Source organism: Thamnophis sirtalis, unplaced genomic scaffold, assembly GCF_051295495.1.
Source record: "Thamnophis sirtalis isolate CommonGarterSnake01/CBP01778 unplaced genomic scaffold, rThaSir2_p1.2 scaffold_3, whole genome shotgun sequence".
Taxonomy (NCBI): domain Eukaryota; kingdom Metazoa; phylum Chordata; class Lepidosauria; order Squamata; family Natricidae; genus Thamnophis; species Thamnophis sirtalis.
The window spans coordinates 166,452,589-166,469,539 of record NW_028261383.1 but is presented as its reverse complement, the minus strand read 5'-3'; the positions used below and the strand labels follow the sequence as shown (position 1 = coordinate 166,469,539).

The window sequence follows — 16,951 nt, the reverse complement described above, 5'->3', positions numbered from 1 at the left end:
ACAAGATAGAGAAACCATCTATCTCTGAGTGATTCTGGTGGTTTGCTAGCTTCCTGTTCAAAGAAGCCTTTACAACACGGAAGTTCACTTTGTGAGAGCCTTTGCAACCTGACAGGGCTGAGATGAGCCGAAGAACCAAGCCTGAAGGCCGACCACTCCAGGAAAATGTACCGTCCTGCCTCCTTGAGGATCTTGAAAACCACCAAGTATTCGAACTTTTGGGCAGGAAATGCACGGTAATTATCGTTATTATTCCAGGGAGGAAAGATCATGGCAGAATGTAAACTATTCCATGAATGAGACAGAGGGACGAGCTTGTATCTGGGAAACTGGGTGATTATATGCTGGAATTTCATGGATGAATTAGGATGAAAAATAATTTGGAAGTTAGAGACCCTATAGGTGAATCGGTGTCTGATTTTCAGCATTATCTTCCTCCTACAAAGTTGCTCAATGGATTAAATGAGAATGTGCTAGAAAATTAGCAGCATTAGCAGGATCATTAATGATTCGAAGTTAATATAGATCGGATTGGGTTGGTTTAGTGTATAGAGGGATTTTTCTTACAGCCCCTATGGCATTTACAGAATTCCAGTAAGCACGTCTCCTAAAAGTCCATTCCTGCTCATTACATATTTCCGTGTGTTAAATCAATCTGAATTTTACATTTTGGTCTTTCAATCAGTAAAAAAATAATAATTGCCTCGATCAAATTAGCTGACAACGCATTTGATACAGATTGTGGAACCTTTGGGAAATTTTCTCTTTGTTTTTAAATCCCCTCCCAACTTCCATGCAGAAACAAGTGGAGGAGTTTGGGTTTTTTTTTAATGCTGAAAACAACAGCTTGGTGTGTGCATGCTGCCTCAAGGCAGGAAGTGGGGAGAGAAAACCACTTCCTCAAAAGGCCTAGCAAAATGCTCTGGCCATTAATGGCACGCTGCCAATCCTCAGGTGGAGTCATATCTCCCCTGCCCGTCCCTGTGTCTTGATGAAGAAAAGACTAGTTCAAAACAATGGGCCAGACAACAGAAGAGGAAATAGCCTCGGTCCTCGACGAAGTTGTCAAATAATATTTCCTTTATTTTGAATTATTTACCACATCAGGCCCACATCAGTTTGAATGCTGCAATGTCCTCACAGTGTATTCTGGGAATGGCAGTTTTGTGGGTATGCTGAGAATTCTCAATTCTCGGTTATCAAAATATTAAATGATAAATAAATAGCATTACATACACAGGCACGCACCCCTCTCTCTTCCCCCTCCTCTGAGAGAGAGAGGGGGGGAGGGAGGGAGGGAGGGAGGGAGGGAGGGAGGGAGGGAGGGAGGGAGGAGAGAGAGAGAGAGAGAGAGAGAGAGAGAGAGAGAGAGAGAGAGAGAGAGAGAGAGAGAGAGAGAGAGAGAGAGAGAACGAGAACACCAGGATTAAGAACCACAGCCAGGAATAAGAACAGTTCAGCTCACATTTTAAATCAAAGTGAAATCATTCTATTAGCCTATTTTCTGATTCAAAGCATTGTTTCTTTTAGCTTCCAAAATATTCTGTTGATTCCGAACTATCAAAAAAATAAATATAACTTGGATCCTAAGAAAATGGATCCAGGTTTTAGGCAAAAAGTAAACTGAGTTAATTTTTGCCTAAAGTGCTCCAAAATATGCCTCATTAGAGTTCAGCCTGGCTTACTTTCAGGTATATAAGCGTGCTTCTTAATGCTCATACATGCTCTTTTGGAAAATGAAGGTCTCTCCAAACATTGCAAAATGGAGAGAATGGGAATTGGGCACTGGAAGAAAGAAGCATTTGTCTAAAACAATATTTTGGATGATTGCACTCACTTCTAGAAACTATTCTTAACATCCCCATTCATTCATTCATTCATTCATTCATTCATTCATTCATTCATTCAATCATTCAATTTGTATCCTGCTGTAAGCAAAAAAAGACTTAATGTGTGATGAATTGGATTTTGTATCCAAATCAGCCAGTGTCTCTTATCTTGCCATTGATGTAGAATAATCTTTCTCATCCTTGGTAAGTTTAAGATGAGTCAATTTCAACACCCAGCATTCATCCGGCAGCAGGCTGGCTCTGGAATTCTGGAAGTTGAAGTCAACATATCTTAAAATTGCCAAGGTTAGGAAATACTGATCTAGAGCAAGCATTTTCTGAACTTTACTTAAACATCCCGTGCGTTATTCCCTTGTAATATTTGTTGCTGTACATTGTAGAGTTTCTGTTATGTGAAATTCATCATCTTTGTAAGTGAATAATCTTCTCCCATTAACATTTTCTTGACAATCACATCTGCTTGAAAAGACCAAGTCCCCAGGTATGTCTCATTTTTTATCCAATCGGATGATTAATTTGTAACTTTCCCTCTTCTGATAGACTCTGGTCACAACGGTGGTCCAACTCTTTATGGCTTTGCCTCAGAGCAGCAGAAACTGGTCCAAGCAGAGTTCTGGAGTGCTGTGTTTCGTAAAGGATGTCCCTAAACGTTCTTACTTCATCCGCTTGTTTGATCTTAAGGTATCAACTTTTTTATTCCATTGTGATACTTCCCTGCACCTCACTCTGACCAAAGATACAGATCTATTGTTCATTCATTGGAATGTTGTTCCCCAACATCTATTCTCCAGATGTTTTATTACTAGAATTCTCAACCAACATATTCTTGCTCAGGCAGGAGAAAACCAAAAGCCATGCTTTAATTTGCATTGTTTTCTTGCTAATTTCTGCTAGTTCTCAGATTTACACTGAATTAAGTAATATCCAGTAGGGATTATTAGAAAGTGATTGAAACAATCTGATGTTTCTAAGTCAGGCAACAGAAAATGCATTTTCTTTTGCCAATCTGAGCAGGAAGGAAAACAACTTCTTGTTGTTTTCATTTGGCTGGTGCATTTCATTCAGCTTGCCAGTGACATTATTCTGGGAATACCTAATTAAAGGAGAACACCTCGTTGAATAACTAATTTTATGCACTAATGAACGTATATAGGTGTGCAGTTAGAAATAATCAATGCAATGTAATGCAATGCAATGCAGCGCAGCGCAGCATAGCACAACACAATACATCTCTCCATAGTGGGGAAGGACTAAATAATCTAATTTATGTGCCTGCTCTATACCATGCTTTCTGGACTATTATTGTCTATTGGGGGGAAAAAAACTGCTCTCAGTTCCTTTGAGTCTACTTATGAGATTTGAATGGAACATCCTTTCACATACACCTTGATCCAGACCTGTGTCTGGTGTAAATATATACAGTAAAAAAAAAACCCATGTTATCAAATCTCCTGAGATTCAGTGTAAGATCAGATCACTGAAATCTTGCAGACCTCAAGATCTTGCCTAAGAATGCTGAAACCTCATGAATTACAAAGAAATTTTAAATGTTAATTATGAGCATCTCTTTGGGTAGCATCCTTTGGAGTAATACCCACAAGAACCATGCATCTGGCTTGCTCATCATATCTCGGATGTGTGTATTAATTTGTACATCAAAATATGAATTTTGGGAAAGGACTAAGGAGATACTATTCATTCTCTACCTAGTGTTGAAACTGAAAGCACCTAGCACCATTCCCAATAGCATCAATCAGGCATCAGTGGTGGATTGCAAGAAGCATTCTTCCAGATACAGGCCACAAAATTGGGAGACAAAGAAACTGAGTTCTCCTTATCTAATTTTTTTTTTTGTCCTCTAAACATCTAAACATCTAAAGACCAAAGGCCAGTTGCGGCCCTACCTGAATCGGGAGGCCCTCACAACAGTCACTCGAGCCCTTGTGATCTCCAGGCTGGAATACTGCAATGTGCTCTACATGGGGCTGCCCTTGAAGAGCATCCGGCGACTTCAGCTAGTCCAGAATGCGGCCGCGCGAGTGATCGTGGGCGCACCACGGTTCGCCCACATAACACCGATCCTCCGTGAGCTGCGCTGGCTACCTGTTGGTCTCCGGGTGCACTTCAAGGTCCTTCTTACCATCTATAAAGCGCTCCATGGTAGTGGATCTGACTATTTGAGAAACCGCCTTCTGCCAATTACCTCCCTTCGTCCCATCAGATCGCATAGAGTAGGCCTCCTCCGAATTCCATCCGCCAGTCAGTGCCGACTGGCGACTACGCAGAGGAGAGCCTTCTCAGTTGCAGCTCCGACACTTTGGAACGATCTCCCCGTGGAGATTCGCACCCTCACCACCGTCCAGACCTTCCGCACAGCCCTCAAGATCTGGCTATCCCGTCAGGCCTGGGGATAAGACCCTAACCTCGCCCCACCCGAATGCTGAATGAATGTTGTGTTTTACTGGTTTATTTTTATTTTTTTATTCACACGTTTTTTTTCCCCTTGTGTTTTGTCTTGCACCCCCTTCCTATTTATTGTAAGCCGCCCTGAGTCCCCTCAGGGAAAAGGGCGGCCTATAAATGTCATTAAAATGAAAAAAAAAATGAAATGGAAGTACTATCCATGTGCCTTATTTCACATTCAATAGTAGGGTAACAGAAAACTATTATTGTTGGTTGCAAATTATGCCTGCATTCACTAACATCTCACACAAATATATCCAGATTTAAAGTATTATACTCAGTGCTGATTATACTTAAATGAGAAATCACCAGGGAATTCCAGAACTGTAGGCTAAGTGAGAGGGGGCGGGGGGGGGGAATCCAAGTGAAAAGACATGAGAAACCACTTCCATATTATTGCTAAAAAAAATTAGGGTTGAGTCCATGTTGGTTGTGAACTGGAGTTTAAATTGTCTTGAAGGATACTTCATCTTTCTGACATGGCCTTAAGTAGGGAAAAGCAGTTTGTGAATTAATAAGCAACTTTGCCTATTATTTTGTTTTGATGCAGCAGCAAAAGATGATCTGGGAGCAAGAGTTGTACAACCAGATGGTCTATGTTGCCCCCACCACCTTTTTCCACACCTTTTTAGGAGATGTGAGTACTTGAATATGGGTGGGTGAATCACTATGGACATATGTGGTCAGACTGACTCTGTGGAAGAGAAAAATCTAGAACAGAAGAATTCATGCTTTTAGAAAACCAAGTCTGCTTTTGCAGTCCCAAAGGCACTACTTTAAAAAGATATTATCTGAGTGCAGTATTTTGTTAAAACTTTACAGATTGGTTAAAACAGGACAAAGAAAAAAAGACCAAAAGAAAGCAGTAAACAACAGCAACAATAATGAAACAGAAGTTTTATCTTCTTCCAGGAAATGTTTCTGTAGTTTCATATCTAAATGAAATATTAGCTAAGAGTTTCAGTAAAAGATGCCCATATTTCGTTGTAATCATCCACACATAATTTATATCTATCAGCAACTTACTGATAACATCAGGTCTTCTTCAATCCACTGAATAATTGGGGCCATGTATTTGTCTTTCCCAATATTGAAAGACTAGTTTCTTACCAAAAAGAAGATAGATCTATACAGCTGTTTTAAAATTAAATCTTTTTAATGCTTGCTTTAATGTTTTTCCATACTTGTGTTAAAAAACGTATATCTAAATCCTTATCTAGAAATGTCTCAGTGAGGATTTGCAGAATTGTGATTCAGTGTGATGCCTTATCACATAGATGTTGTGCTGCATATGCTTGCAGGAGTGCAGTGTGGGACTAAACTTTGCTGATCAGCAAGAGGCACAATCTTTTCAACAAATGGTGGAAGAGAAGATCAAGAAGAGGACCCAGAGAGGTAGGTGGGAGGTCCCTACCAGGAGATGTAGCTTTTTGTCTGAATCCCATTTCTTCAGGAAATATTTGTCCCCTTCAAAAGATTGCTTTGGTGAGAGACCCAGTTGCACCTTAGAAATTAATCCAGGTAAGGAGTTGTGTTTCTGGAAAAATATTACTTTGGGTATGGGTCTTTTCACAGCCTAGAATTTACAGAAGGGAAATTGATCATTAGAGAGTATTCCATTTAAAAAATGAAAGCTTCGTTGCTTTTGGTCCTGGAGCATTCCAAATGCATTGTTAAAAAGAGAAAGGGGAAAGAAATTACAATTACAATATTGGGAATGCAAATGTAATGCGGGCTGTTCATAGCCTCAAAACGTTTTCTGCAGAATTATTCTGAAATGTACGGTAGGCTAATATCTGTACAGAAATATACTAATTTTGCCTCCAGAAAAATATACGTTTGGATTCTTTACCCCACATGGTTGTTTTGAAATGTTAGGATTTATAACATATTTAATCTTAAAATGATTTCTTCTTAACCTTCAGATCATCAAATTCATTCAGATTAAAAAGGGAGAAAAAAACTTCTCACCTGCCTCCATACTCTTGGCAAATTTAAGATCATTGTCCTCTTTCACTGATACCTTCTTTAGGAGGTGGGATGAGGGGATAGAGCCTGGCTTCCAACTTGGACAGACAAATGAATTGAGCCCTTTATTTATAAGATGATGCTTTTGGGAACTTTTCACTGAGCTAGATGGTGTGAAGACCTCCCTCCGTCTAAAGATGTTTCCGACTCTCCAGAACTAGGCAGATATCACTGAAAATAGCAATAGCTCTTAGACTTATATACCACTTCACAGAGCTTCACACCCTTCTCTAAGCTGTTTACAGAGTCAGCATATTACCCCCAACAATCTAGGTCCTCATTTTACCAACCTCGGAAGGATGGAAGGCTGAGTCAACTTTGAGCTGTGAACCTTGAACTGCCAAATTGTAGTCAGCTGGCAGTCAGCAGAAGTAGCCTGCAGTACTGCATTCTAACCACTGTGCCATCGCAACTCAATATAAAATATATATTTTATCAGAATTCCTATATAATGTTCAGACTAATAGGCAGGTTGGCAGCAAAGACCTTGATAAAAACTTGTGACAAAATTCTGTTTCCCCCCCCCCCGCCGTAAGGAAATCCAACTGTGCCCAAACTAAATGGAGCAAACCCTGTACTGTATCTTGATTCAGACAGCCAAATCATTCTAGAAACTTGAGAGGAAAGAGCATGAAACATTTTACTATTAATGTTCTATATATTTTTTTCCCCTGTTTGACAGATAACAGACAATTGCCACCGCCACCTCCTCCAGTGAATGGCGGTATGTATTTTCTCACAATCTGTTATTTGCTTTTTACAATCAAGCTCCTTCCTGATGTGTATCAGCTGGAAATGCTGGGAGTAGAGTACCGTATATACTCAAGTATAAGCCGAGTTTTTCAGCCCACTTTTTGGGCTGAAAAAAGCCGCCTCGGCTTATACTCGAGTCAGTGAAAAATTTGCCCGAAATGGAGGAGAAAAAGGGGCGGGGCCATGCCGCTGGGTGACGCTTGTGAATGGCCTGGCGCCCCTGTGAGTTTCCCCTCCCTCTGTGTCAGTTTGCCGCGCAGCGCGCACCGCACCATCCCCCCTCCTCACGTTCTAATGTAATGCAGGGCTGTCTTACGATTCCCCTTCCTCCCCCTCCTGCCGCTCTGCAACGATGTCCCACCTCCTCCTTGTTATGGCAAGCAGCCACATAACGATGTCCCAGAGCTAGTTTACTGTTTTTCTTTGAAATAAATATTCAAAAACATTATTGGTATCTATTTTTATTTTTGAAATTTACCAGTAGCTGCTGCATTTCCCACCCTAGGCTTATACTCGAGTCAATAACTTTTCCAGTTTTTTGTGGTAAAATTAGGTGCCTCGGCTTATATTCGGGCCGGCCTATACTCGAGTATATACGGTAGTCCTTAACATCAGTTGGAAGGCTGGACAGAATTTCTGATAATAGCAATTTAGCTGTAAGTTGTACTTACTCTGGTTTGCTCTCTTTGGCAAAGAGAGTGGAAAATCATTGCTGTAATTACAGTGGGATCCTAGAAAGATTGATTTAGAGCATATGGACAGCTGTACTGGTTATGAGAAGTTCTTAGCCAGTCCAATTTTAGAAAAGCCTATGTCAATGCAAGTAATTAGCCGCGAAGAGTTGACACTGAACTATTTACTGACCATCAGTCTTTTTTTGCTTTTATTAGATAGAAAATCAACTTTCTCACGTTCCCCACTTTCTGGAGTTGATATGAATGGTAAGAACCCTGGTAAAAGTTGGGTTGCAGATTTCTAAGGACACATATACTTTTTGTCATAAAGTTTATATTGCTAGAGTATAAAAACATGAAGCAATTTTCCTTAGATTTGTGTTCTTAAAATGTGTTGGGACTATAGGAGTTGAATTTAGGATCGCTGGAAGATATCAGGCTGGGAAAAATTGACATAGAATGTGAAAATAAACTCAAAAATATACAATAAGAAAAACAATTAAAATATTTCTAGTAAAAGAGGTTTTTTAGCTCCTTGAAAATATCTGAAGGGATACAAAAGGCATAGGAAACCCAAGACGCTCCAGATAGTATTGGAGTTCCAGCACCTTTAGGAAGAATGGCGATGAGTGAAGGGGCTGAGGGTTTAAGCATGTTCTGAATCAAATGCTGTTGGTTACAAATATGTGTGTGATTCCATTTTTCCACAAAACTGTTTTCTAATAAGAGCTCCCAGATTTGCTTAAATTCCACAATCAATAACGTAGTCAGGTTGAGGAAGGAGGGAAGGGAAGAAGGGAGGGAGGGGGAGGGAGAAAGGAAGGATGGAAGGAAGGAAGATTTTAGTGAGTTGTCAGGTGTTGTGATGATAGTTGGAAGGAAACTGATCATTATCTCATCCTTATCTTGTGTTTCCCAAAGGACCTTCCTCACAGCCAAATTCCCCTTCCACTCCACTGTCACTGGCAACCGTTGATATACAGAATCCCGACATCACTTTTTCCCGCTATCGTGGTCTCCCGGTCCCAACTGCAGTAGATAAGAAGAAGGGGAAAAAGAAGATTTCTAAGGCTGACATTGGTGCTCCTTGTGGATTTAAGTGAGTCCTTCTGGAACTGTGTAGATTTCTCAGTTCTCAGTCCCTTTGGTGGGGTTCCAGACTGACAAAGGCCAGCTGCCCATATTCACTGAACACGGAGCGCCTAAAAACTCTGCATTACTGTCTGTTTCCAAATTTAGATGGTCAACTAAGTGTATCTTTTCTGCCAAAAATTTCAGTGACCATGACATCGGTCAAATCCAGCTCTGGGATGGAACAAGAGTGATGGTCTTCACCTAACTGGGTATCTTCTGTGATTCCTTTTCAGGCATATCCAGCACATCGGATGGGATCCCAGCAGTGGGTTTGATGTACGTAGCCTTGGCAGTTCGATTAGAAAAGATATGTAGTTTTGTGAGGTCTCTTGGATGTGGAATTAAACGTTTGAGTTATTGCAGCCCAATTGTTTTATGTGTGAGTTGCCCATTTACCCCATGCATGAATGGCAGTCATGAAGCACTCTTAGTTTTTTGCGTGTACGTTCAGTTTGAAGGTTTCATTGCACCCAATTGCTGTGCAACCATGATAGATTGACGCAAAAAAGAAGACAACGTAAAACTGATTTACAACTTAGCAGGAGGGACTGCTCTTCTAAATACTCAGTTCAGTAGGGCAATTGTAAACCAGAGGTTTCTTTAATACTAAGGACTTTCCCTCGGTCTGTTAAGTCAGTGTTTCTCAACCTTGGTGACTTTCAGTCCTGTGGACTTCAACTCCCAGAATTCCCCCAGCCAGCATAGCTGGCTGGGGGATTCTGGGAGTTGAAGTCCAAAGGACTGAAAGTTGCCAAGGTTGAGAAACACTGTGTTAAGTAGTATTTAGTACAGCTGGCGCTCTTCATTTCTTTGGCCTCATTTGGATGCTGGAACAAAGGAAGAAAGAAGGGAAATAATTCATTCCTTTTCCCTCAGCTACTTTCCATGTTGCTTCTTCCGTTCTATGAGCCATTTATTATTTTCCTTGCAGGGGTTATCTTTCACCTGCCCCCCGCCCACCCAATAAAAAAACCCAGCTGCCAGGAATTCTGCATGGCAGTTTGTGTGTGTATATTGGGAGTGATAATGTAGGTGGAGACACTCTTGCAAAGTATGTATGTATATTTGTATGTGCTAAATATGGCACAGGTTTAAGAACCATTTGGTTACAATGGTTTGAGGTAATAATTGGGACTCCAATTTGAATTGGGATTGCCTTATCCCTTCTTGCAATGTCATTCCATACACAAAACCGTCATGATATATGTGCATGTCCTGGATCATTTTTACTATCTTAAAAAGGCTGTTGTTAAACTATCAGCCCCCCCGAATACATGTTGACCTTTTTTTAATTTCAGTTGAACAATTTGGACCCTGATTTGAAGACATTCTTCTCTAAGGCGGGAATCAGTGATGCCCAGTTGACTGATGCTAAGACTTCAAAGATTATCTATGATTTCATTGAAGGTCAAGGAGGGTTGGAAGCTGTCAAGGAAGAACTGAGACGACAAGGTGGGTTGCTGGAGGAGAAAAATCTATGACTCCCTTTTATTTCATTTGATCCTTTTTATTTCATTTGAACCAATCATTGGCTCCATACCCTGGTATTTATTAGTAATGCCACCTACTGAAAGTTGTGCATATCTTAGTAACTGGTCTGGGTTTGGATGCATTGATTGATTTAAGGAGGAGTAATTATATTAATCTCTGTAGTAAAAATAAAAAGGAATCTGTGATAAGTTTAGAGAGCAATTTACTTATTTATTTTCAATTTATAGATATAAAATATTTAAAATAAAAAAAATATTTTAGAACAGTGTGGAAATACTTATATAGAATGGTCACAATCTGTACTTTTTTGTAATTCCTTGGTATTTGGAATTTATCATTTTTTGGGTCTAGAATTACCTTAAGAAAGCCTGTTACACATTTGATGAAGTTTGTAGCCAATGTAGGCATGGTGCAACCAATCATTTTGTCTTTATACATAACATTTGTTGTTCTTACTGATTGTTGTGTGATTTAGCACTCCAGTATCATAAGTTTGAATGTTTTTTCCCCCCAGGTCCAAGTCATCCGCCACCTCCACCCCCACATCGTGCAAGCCCTCACCCCCCAACTAGTGGGCCAGGCCGCAGTGGTCCCTTACCACCTCTCCCAGGTGCTCCTATGATATCAAATAGAGGAGATGTCCCCTCCCCACCACAATCTTCTAGGCGATCTCCCTGCCCCCAGTGGGGACCACCTCCACGTTCTGGACCACATCCTCCTCCCCCACCCCCATTTGCGTCAGGCCCATCCCCACCCCCTCCGCCACCGCCACCGCCACCCCCACCTTCATTCCAGGATTCTGCACCATGTCCTCCTCCTCCACCTCCTCCTTCTGGAGGGCTTGGACCACAGCCACCTGCTATCCCTTCAGGGCGTGGTGCACTACTGGACCAGATACGCCAAGGAATACAGCTCAACAAGGTGAGATGGTCTTGTTTTAAATTTTATTTACTTATTACTTTTATTATTAATTTATAGCAGTTTTCTAGTTATTTTGACCCTCAAGGCAGCTTACAAACAAGGTAAAATTACAAAATAGAAAACAATAACATAAATACAATAAAACTAAAATCAGCATTAAAAGTATATCTAAAGGTTGATTGTTGTATATCTTCAGGAAACTAGTAAATCAAAGGAATAACTGGTCTAAATCTTTACCTAATACCTAGAAATGGAATTGTATTTAATTACGGTAGTTTCTCTGTTGTTTGCAATCTGAGTTGATACAAGTTTAGCATGTTCCTGAGTCTTAAAAAATACTGAGATTACCATTTATATCCACTTATGTAATATCAATTTATACTAGTTCAGTTTTCAAGAAGCACAACAAGAACTGCAAATTCTTAGTAAGGGTTCTAGAGAGCTTCAGCATGGGAAGCCCTACTTAATACCACTAAACCCCTAAGAGACGTTGGGCCAAATACTCTCTCTTAGTTCAATCCACCTCACAGAATGGTTCTTGTGGGAAAAATAGGAGGAATATTAGTTATGTTCACTGCCTTGAGTTATTTGCAAACAATAATAAATGCAGGATAAAAGTAATAAATAAATACATACATAAACACATACATATGTATGTTTCATGCCATCTTAGACACCCGATGTTGTGGACTCTTCACCTTCCACGCAGAGTTCTGAAGGCCTGGTAGGGGCTCTTATGAATGTGATGCAAAAGAGGAGCAAAGTCATCCACTCTTCAGGTGAGTCTTGTGTACATCCATTCCATATGATATTTCTTACTTTCAGGTTCATACACTTACATATAATTTCTGAAGGGTCCAAAAGTTCAGAATGGTTATTTAGAATTATAAAAACAAAGCAAAGCTTTGAGGAAGATCCAATGCCATTTTGTGAGAAGTTCAACTTCCAAGTCAGGCTGTGTTGCCCTGGTGTTGGATCCAAAGACATGGGGATCAAGATAACTGAAATGAGTGTGGAGAGGGAGATTATCTGTATATGCACACATCAATATATAGCTCTGAGAAGCTGTTGTGCTGACATTCTTGAAATGCTAACCGGCTTTGGGTCCATTCTACCGTATGTTTCTGTTCTGCTGTATTCATAGATGAAGATGAAGACAACGGCGATGAAGATGATGACGATGAATGGGATGACTAAGCCTAGAAATGCACCTGACACCAAGCTTGATTCTTCTTTCAGCCTGTTGCCAGAGGCATTTAATCGGATGATAATTCTTCCCTCCCCATCTCTGCAGATACTTCTGGAACCCCAGTAAGGCAGAGGCAGCCTGCTTCAATGAGGGTAGCAAAGGGGTTATTTTCCCATCCTCCTTTTCAAAATCACTTAGGCCTAAGCATATTCTCCTCCCTCACCTGTGCACCTGGATGCCTTTGACAGTTTTAGAAAGTAAGGTTGTAATTCTATCTCTTTGAGCCCTCCAATTTTGACCATTCATAATCTTCTGCATTTATTTTTCTAAGAGTTGTATCATCTTTCAGCCAACCCTTTCCTGAACCTTTCTTTTGCTTACCTAATTGAAGCCCAAATGCAAGAATGAGAATGATAAGAATGTAAGCAAGTTCTCTTTGTTTTTTGAAATAAAATTCCTTGTATGCTGTTAACTCATATTGAAACTTTATTTAAATTATTTGCACATATTTCAAAAGAATCCATTGGCACTAGAAAGGGGAACTGACTTCTATTCTTTACAACATATGCTTATTTACATTTACCAGCATGAACTGATATGTACATATATGCATAAATACACGCACACATACACACACACACATACACACACATACATATCACATATGTACTGGAAATTATAGCATTTTCAATGAATTTGGTTGAGACATTCCTTTATTCCCAAAAGAGGGAGTGATTTGTCATTTCTCTCCTTAAACCAGCATTCTGAGGTCACATTAGACTTACTGGTTTTCCAGTCACTGGATTCAAATTACCACACAAACAAGAATTTTACTATACTACCTGAGGTTATAGAAACTGTTTTCTGAATGGCAACAGGTTTGGAATGGGGACTCTTGATTGAGAATAAGAGAAAATGGGAAAACTTCATTTCATGCACTGTTCAGGAAAAGAAAATGTACATTTATATGAATGTTTTTATTAGATTAAAAATAAAAAATCATTCTAAACTTAATTTGAATTTATTTTTTAAAATATTGGCTGAAATTAAATTGTCAAATTTCATGTTATACTCTTCTGATATAAGATATTGGCCATTTAAAAATAATTTAATTGTAGAAGAGTTTGGATATTATTTAAAGCATTGGGGTTCCTTTATCTAGCTCCTCACAGTAAATTCAGGTTCAATTTTTGAAATTTTGGCATCATAGAGACTATTTAGACAATGTAAACAAGCATCACAAGATCCATTTTTTTTTCAATTCAAATAAACCACATACCTCAGTTGTTAAGTTGTAAAGAAATGCCTTTTTCAACCTAATATAAGAAAAGTCTTTGAAGACTGATTTACAACAGGATTCCATTTTTTTTCCTACCTGCTACATGGCATTAGTCTTAGAATGCTGAATTCTTCCAGACAGCAGCTGAGAATATAGCAATTTATTCATAATTTTTTACAATTTAGAAGATCATGCAGTTCTAACACTGAATGGTAAAGATAACTATCCAATTTTACAGTGTGTAGAATCTGATCAGGGAGATAAAAAAACACAAAGGGTTAGAAATAATAACCCAAAGATCAAATGGCAGGACTGGAGCAAGATTGTCCTGACCAGTTGAAAATGAGTTACCAGCAAATATTTCAGTGCCAGTTAAGACATTTTTAAAATGGATCTTGGCACTCATGAGATCAGGTTGGGTGGGACAAGTTAAGATTTCATAATTATTTGAAGAGATGAAGGATGGGGAAATAAGATTGTACTATTTCACAAACTTTTAGTAACAAACACGAGTTATGATGCAAAAAGATATATATGCATAGGATTAGGATTCTATCACTACCATCTGCTCCCAAAGCTTGTAAATAAACCAATTGACTATATTTCTTCTATAAGATAAAAAAAAAACACAAAATGGGAAGCAGCATTTCTCCAGGGCAGACTTCCCCAGTATGATTCCTTGTGTATGTATTGGATTATATTTTTACCAGTCCATTAGAATATTTAACTGTAATTTGAGGAAACAATACAAGTTTCATGCTAATGCTGTGTGATGGCTTCAAATCAGAGGTGGGTTCCTACCAGTTCGCACCTATTCAGTAGAACTGGTTCGTCAAATCTACCGAACCGGTTAGAAGAGGTTCCATCAGTGGACCCGGAAAGCAGGCCACACCTACAGAAGAGGTTCCAAATTTTTTTGAAACCCATCCCTGGTCCTTGGATATGATTATTCTACACTATCATGCTCATATTTATAAAACTCAGTGCCTCTGTGAAAGGGAAGGATGACTACTGCGTTTGTGGTGCAATCAGAACATTGCGTGTGTTGAAGTTGTTTTAACGCAAACCAAAGATGTCTTTTAAAAAACAAGTTTACATCATATTCTTATGCATGCCAGTGCTGTGTGTGAGGTAATTTAAGGTGGTTCTGACAAGTGTCGTTGGCATCTTCATATCCGGTCACATGGGTGGCAAGCCACTCCCATCCGGTCACATGGGCAGCAAGCCACTCCCACAAAGGAGGCCACACCTACAGAGTAGGTTCAAACAATTTTGAAACCCACCACTGCTTCAAATGGAATAAAACTACTTTAGACAACTTTATTTCTGATTTGAGGGCAAAAGGGGCAATAGTAGTGGTACAAATAGGAAATGCCAGATTTAATGGGTATTGGTTTGAGCAGTGCTCTTTATTTATTAATTGCAATTTACATATTTCCAGAGATTCTGAGCAGATTCCAGAATTAATAAGATAAAAACAAAAATCAATTCATGTATCCATAATCAGTTTGATGCACTACCATTAATGATAGCAGGATCTTATTTGTCCCCAAAGCCTTTCTTGAAAAGCTGTTTCTTATATAGTTCATTAGGAAATATTCAGACTAGTGTAATACATGCAGCTCATCTGAATACACAAGTGAATGGAAATGCAGCAGCATGCTATGGTGGGCTAAACAACGATGTACCAAATACCAGTATATTAATGTGTAATACTAATATAATAAATGTACTATACCAAGAGTTAGGTTACACATTTTCCTGATCAAAAATTGCTCAAGATGTTAGATATACTCTGCCCGTTGTCTTTGAAATTGTAACAATATTCCATGGAAAAAATGATAACTGCTCAAAATCCAACAGATTTGGGTTATAAAATGTAAGATTCAGTGGAGCCCTATGTGAATGTGAAGTGTGCATTTACAGATCATCCTCGACTTACAGCACTTCATTTAGCGACCACTGAAAGTTACAAAGGCATTGAAAAAGTAACCTATGACTTTTTCACACCTATCACTGTTGCAGCTTCCCCATGGTCACATGATCAAAATTCAAAAGCTTGGCAACTGGTTCATATTTATGATGGTTGCAGTGTTTCCAGGGTCCTGTGATCACCTCTTTCAACCTTCTGACAAAGTCAATGGGGAAGTCAGATTCACTAAACAACTGGTACACTAATTTAACAACTAGTCATTCACTTAACTGTGGCAAGAAAGGTTATAAAACAGAGCAAAGTTCACTTAACAACTTTCCCGCTTAGCAACAGAAATTTTGGATTCAATTGTAGTCCTAGGTTGAAGATTACCTGCATAGTATAAAAGTTTCTCTATTCTACACATACTTTATTTGCTGCTTTTTTCCTACAATATTATTTTGCTAGCTGAGAAAACTTTCTGGAATCAAGTTGCTATCAAACAACTTTTATCTTTCATCACAAAACATAATTTTGATTAGATCTCTGTTCATACTAGGGAAAATTGTATTGTTCAGCAATGTGTACCTTTCATTAGTTGGGCTGAAACTGAGACAAGTACTATAGAAAAAAATGTAACTTTTAAAAATAAATGGATGTTAGAAAATATTTAATGATTGTAAAGAAGGGGGAAAAAAGGGGGCAACCACAACTAGCTATATAACATTTATTCCCTAACAGTCCCCAATGAAATTCAGCAGCACAACATTTAATTAAATTAAGTGGGGTCTCTAGCTGCAAGATGTTTCTTTCTCCCACCCCAATTCTTGAGTTAATCTTCTAAATTCATGGTTTTTCCATGGCTGTATGGCAAAAAGGAAATGTAGTCAGGAAGAAGGGTTGGCATTTTAAATACATTCAGAAACTGTCTCATAAACGGATCAATAACGTGAACATAATCCGTCAACCCCCCCTTTCCTTGTAGCATACATGTTTTTCCACATCTTTTAGATACCCTCGTACTCAAGGGCAACTTTCAAACAAAAGCAGCTGTCGATTTGAATAATTCGCTTTCGCACCCCATCTCTATTTCGTCTCTCCTCCTGTGCGAGCAAGAAAAGAGAAACGACTCAGAGACCAACGTTTCGAAAAGGCCAAGCTACCACACGCTTCAGCTTTGAACAGCGCTGGGAGGCGGTGCCAAAGTTTTACTTTTCCTTCGCGCCGAGCGGCAAAACCAGAACCTCCTGCCCGGCG

At 39.3% G+C, this 16,951-nt stretch overlaps 1 protein-coding gene across 1 annotated transcript; it reads left to right on the top strand.

Moving 5' to 3' along the window:
- On the top strand, positions 1-13,517 carry WAS (WASP actin nucleation promoting factor). Its single transcript, XM_014062796.2, has 12 exons — positions 1-236; positions 2,391-2,531; positions 4,864-4,950; positions 5,615-5,708; positions 7,024-7,065; positions 7,985-8,035; positions 8,690-8,867; positions 9,136-9,178; positions 10,201-10,354; positions 10,908-11,314; positions 11,988-12,093; positions 12,459-13,517. Exons 1-12 carry the CDS (start codon positions 123-125, stop codon positions 12,509-12,511), a joined length of 1,470 nt encoding a protein of 489 aa, XP_013918271.2. The 5' UTR covers positions 1-122; the 3' UTR covers positions 12,512-13,517.
- Positions 13,518-16,951: the final 3,434 nt, after the last annotated feature.

What these genes read in the sequence shown, in the direction of transcription:
- WAS (XM_014062796.2), top strand. Translation starts at nt 123, where the DNA reads ATGAGCCGAAGAACCAAGCCTGAAGGCCGACCACTCCAGGAAAATGTA. An exon ending in CAAGAAGAGGACCCAGAGAG is followed by an intron (nt 5,709 to 7,023) that starts GTAGGTGGGAGG and finishes CCTGTTTGACAG; the next exon opens with ATAACAGACAATTGCCACCG. An exon ending in ATCCCAGCAGTGGGTTTGAT is followed by an intron (nt 9,179 to 10,200) that starts GTACGTAGCCTT and finishes TTTTAATTTCAG; the next exon opens with TTGAACAATTTGGACCCTGA.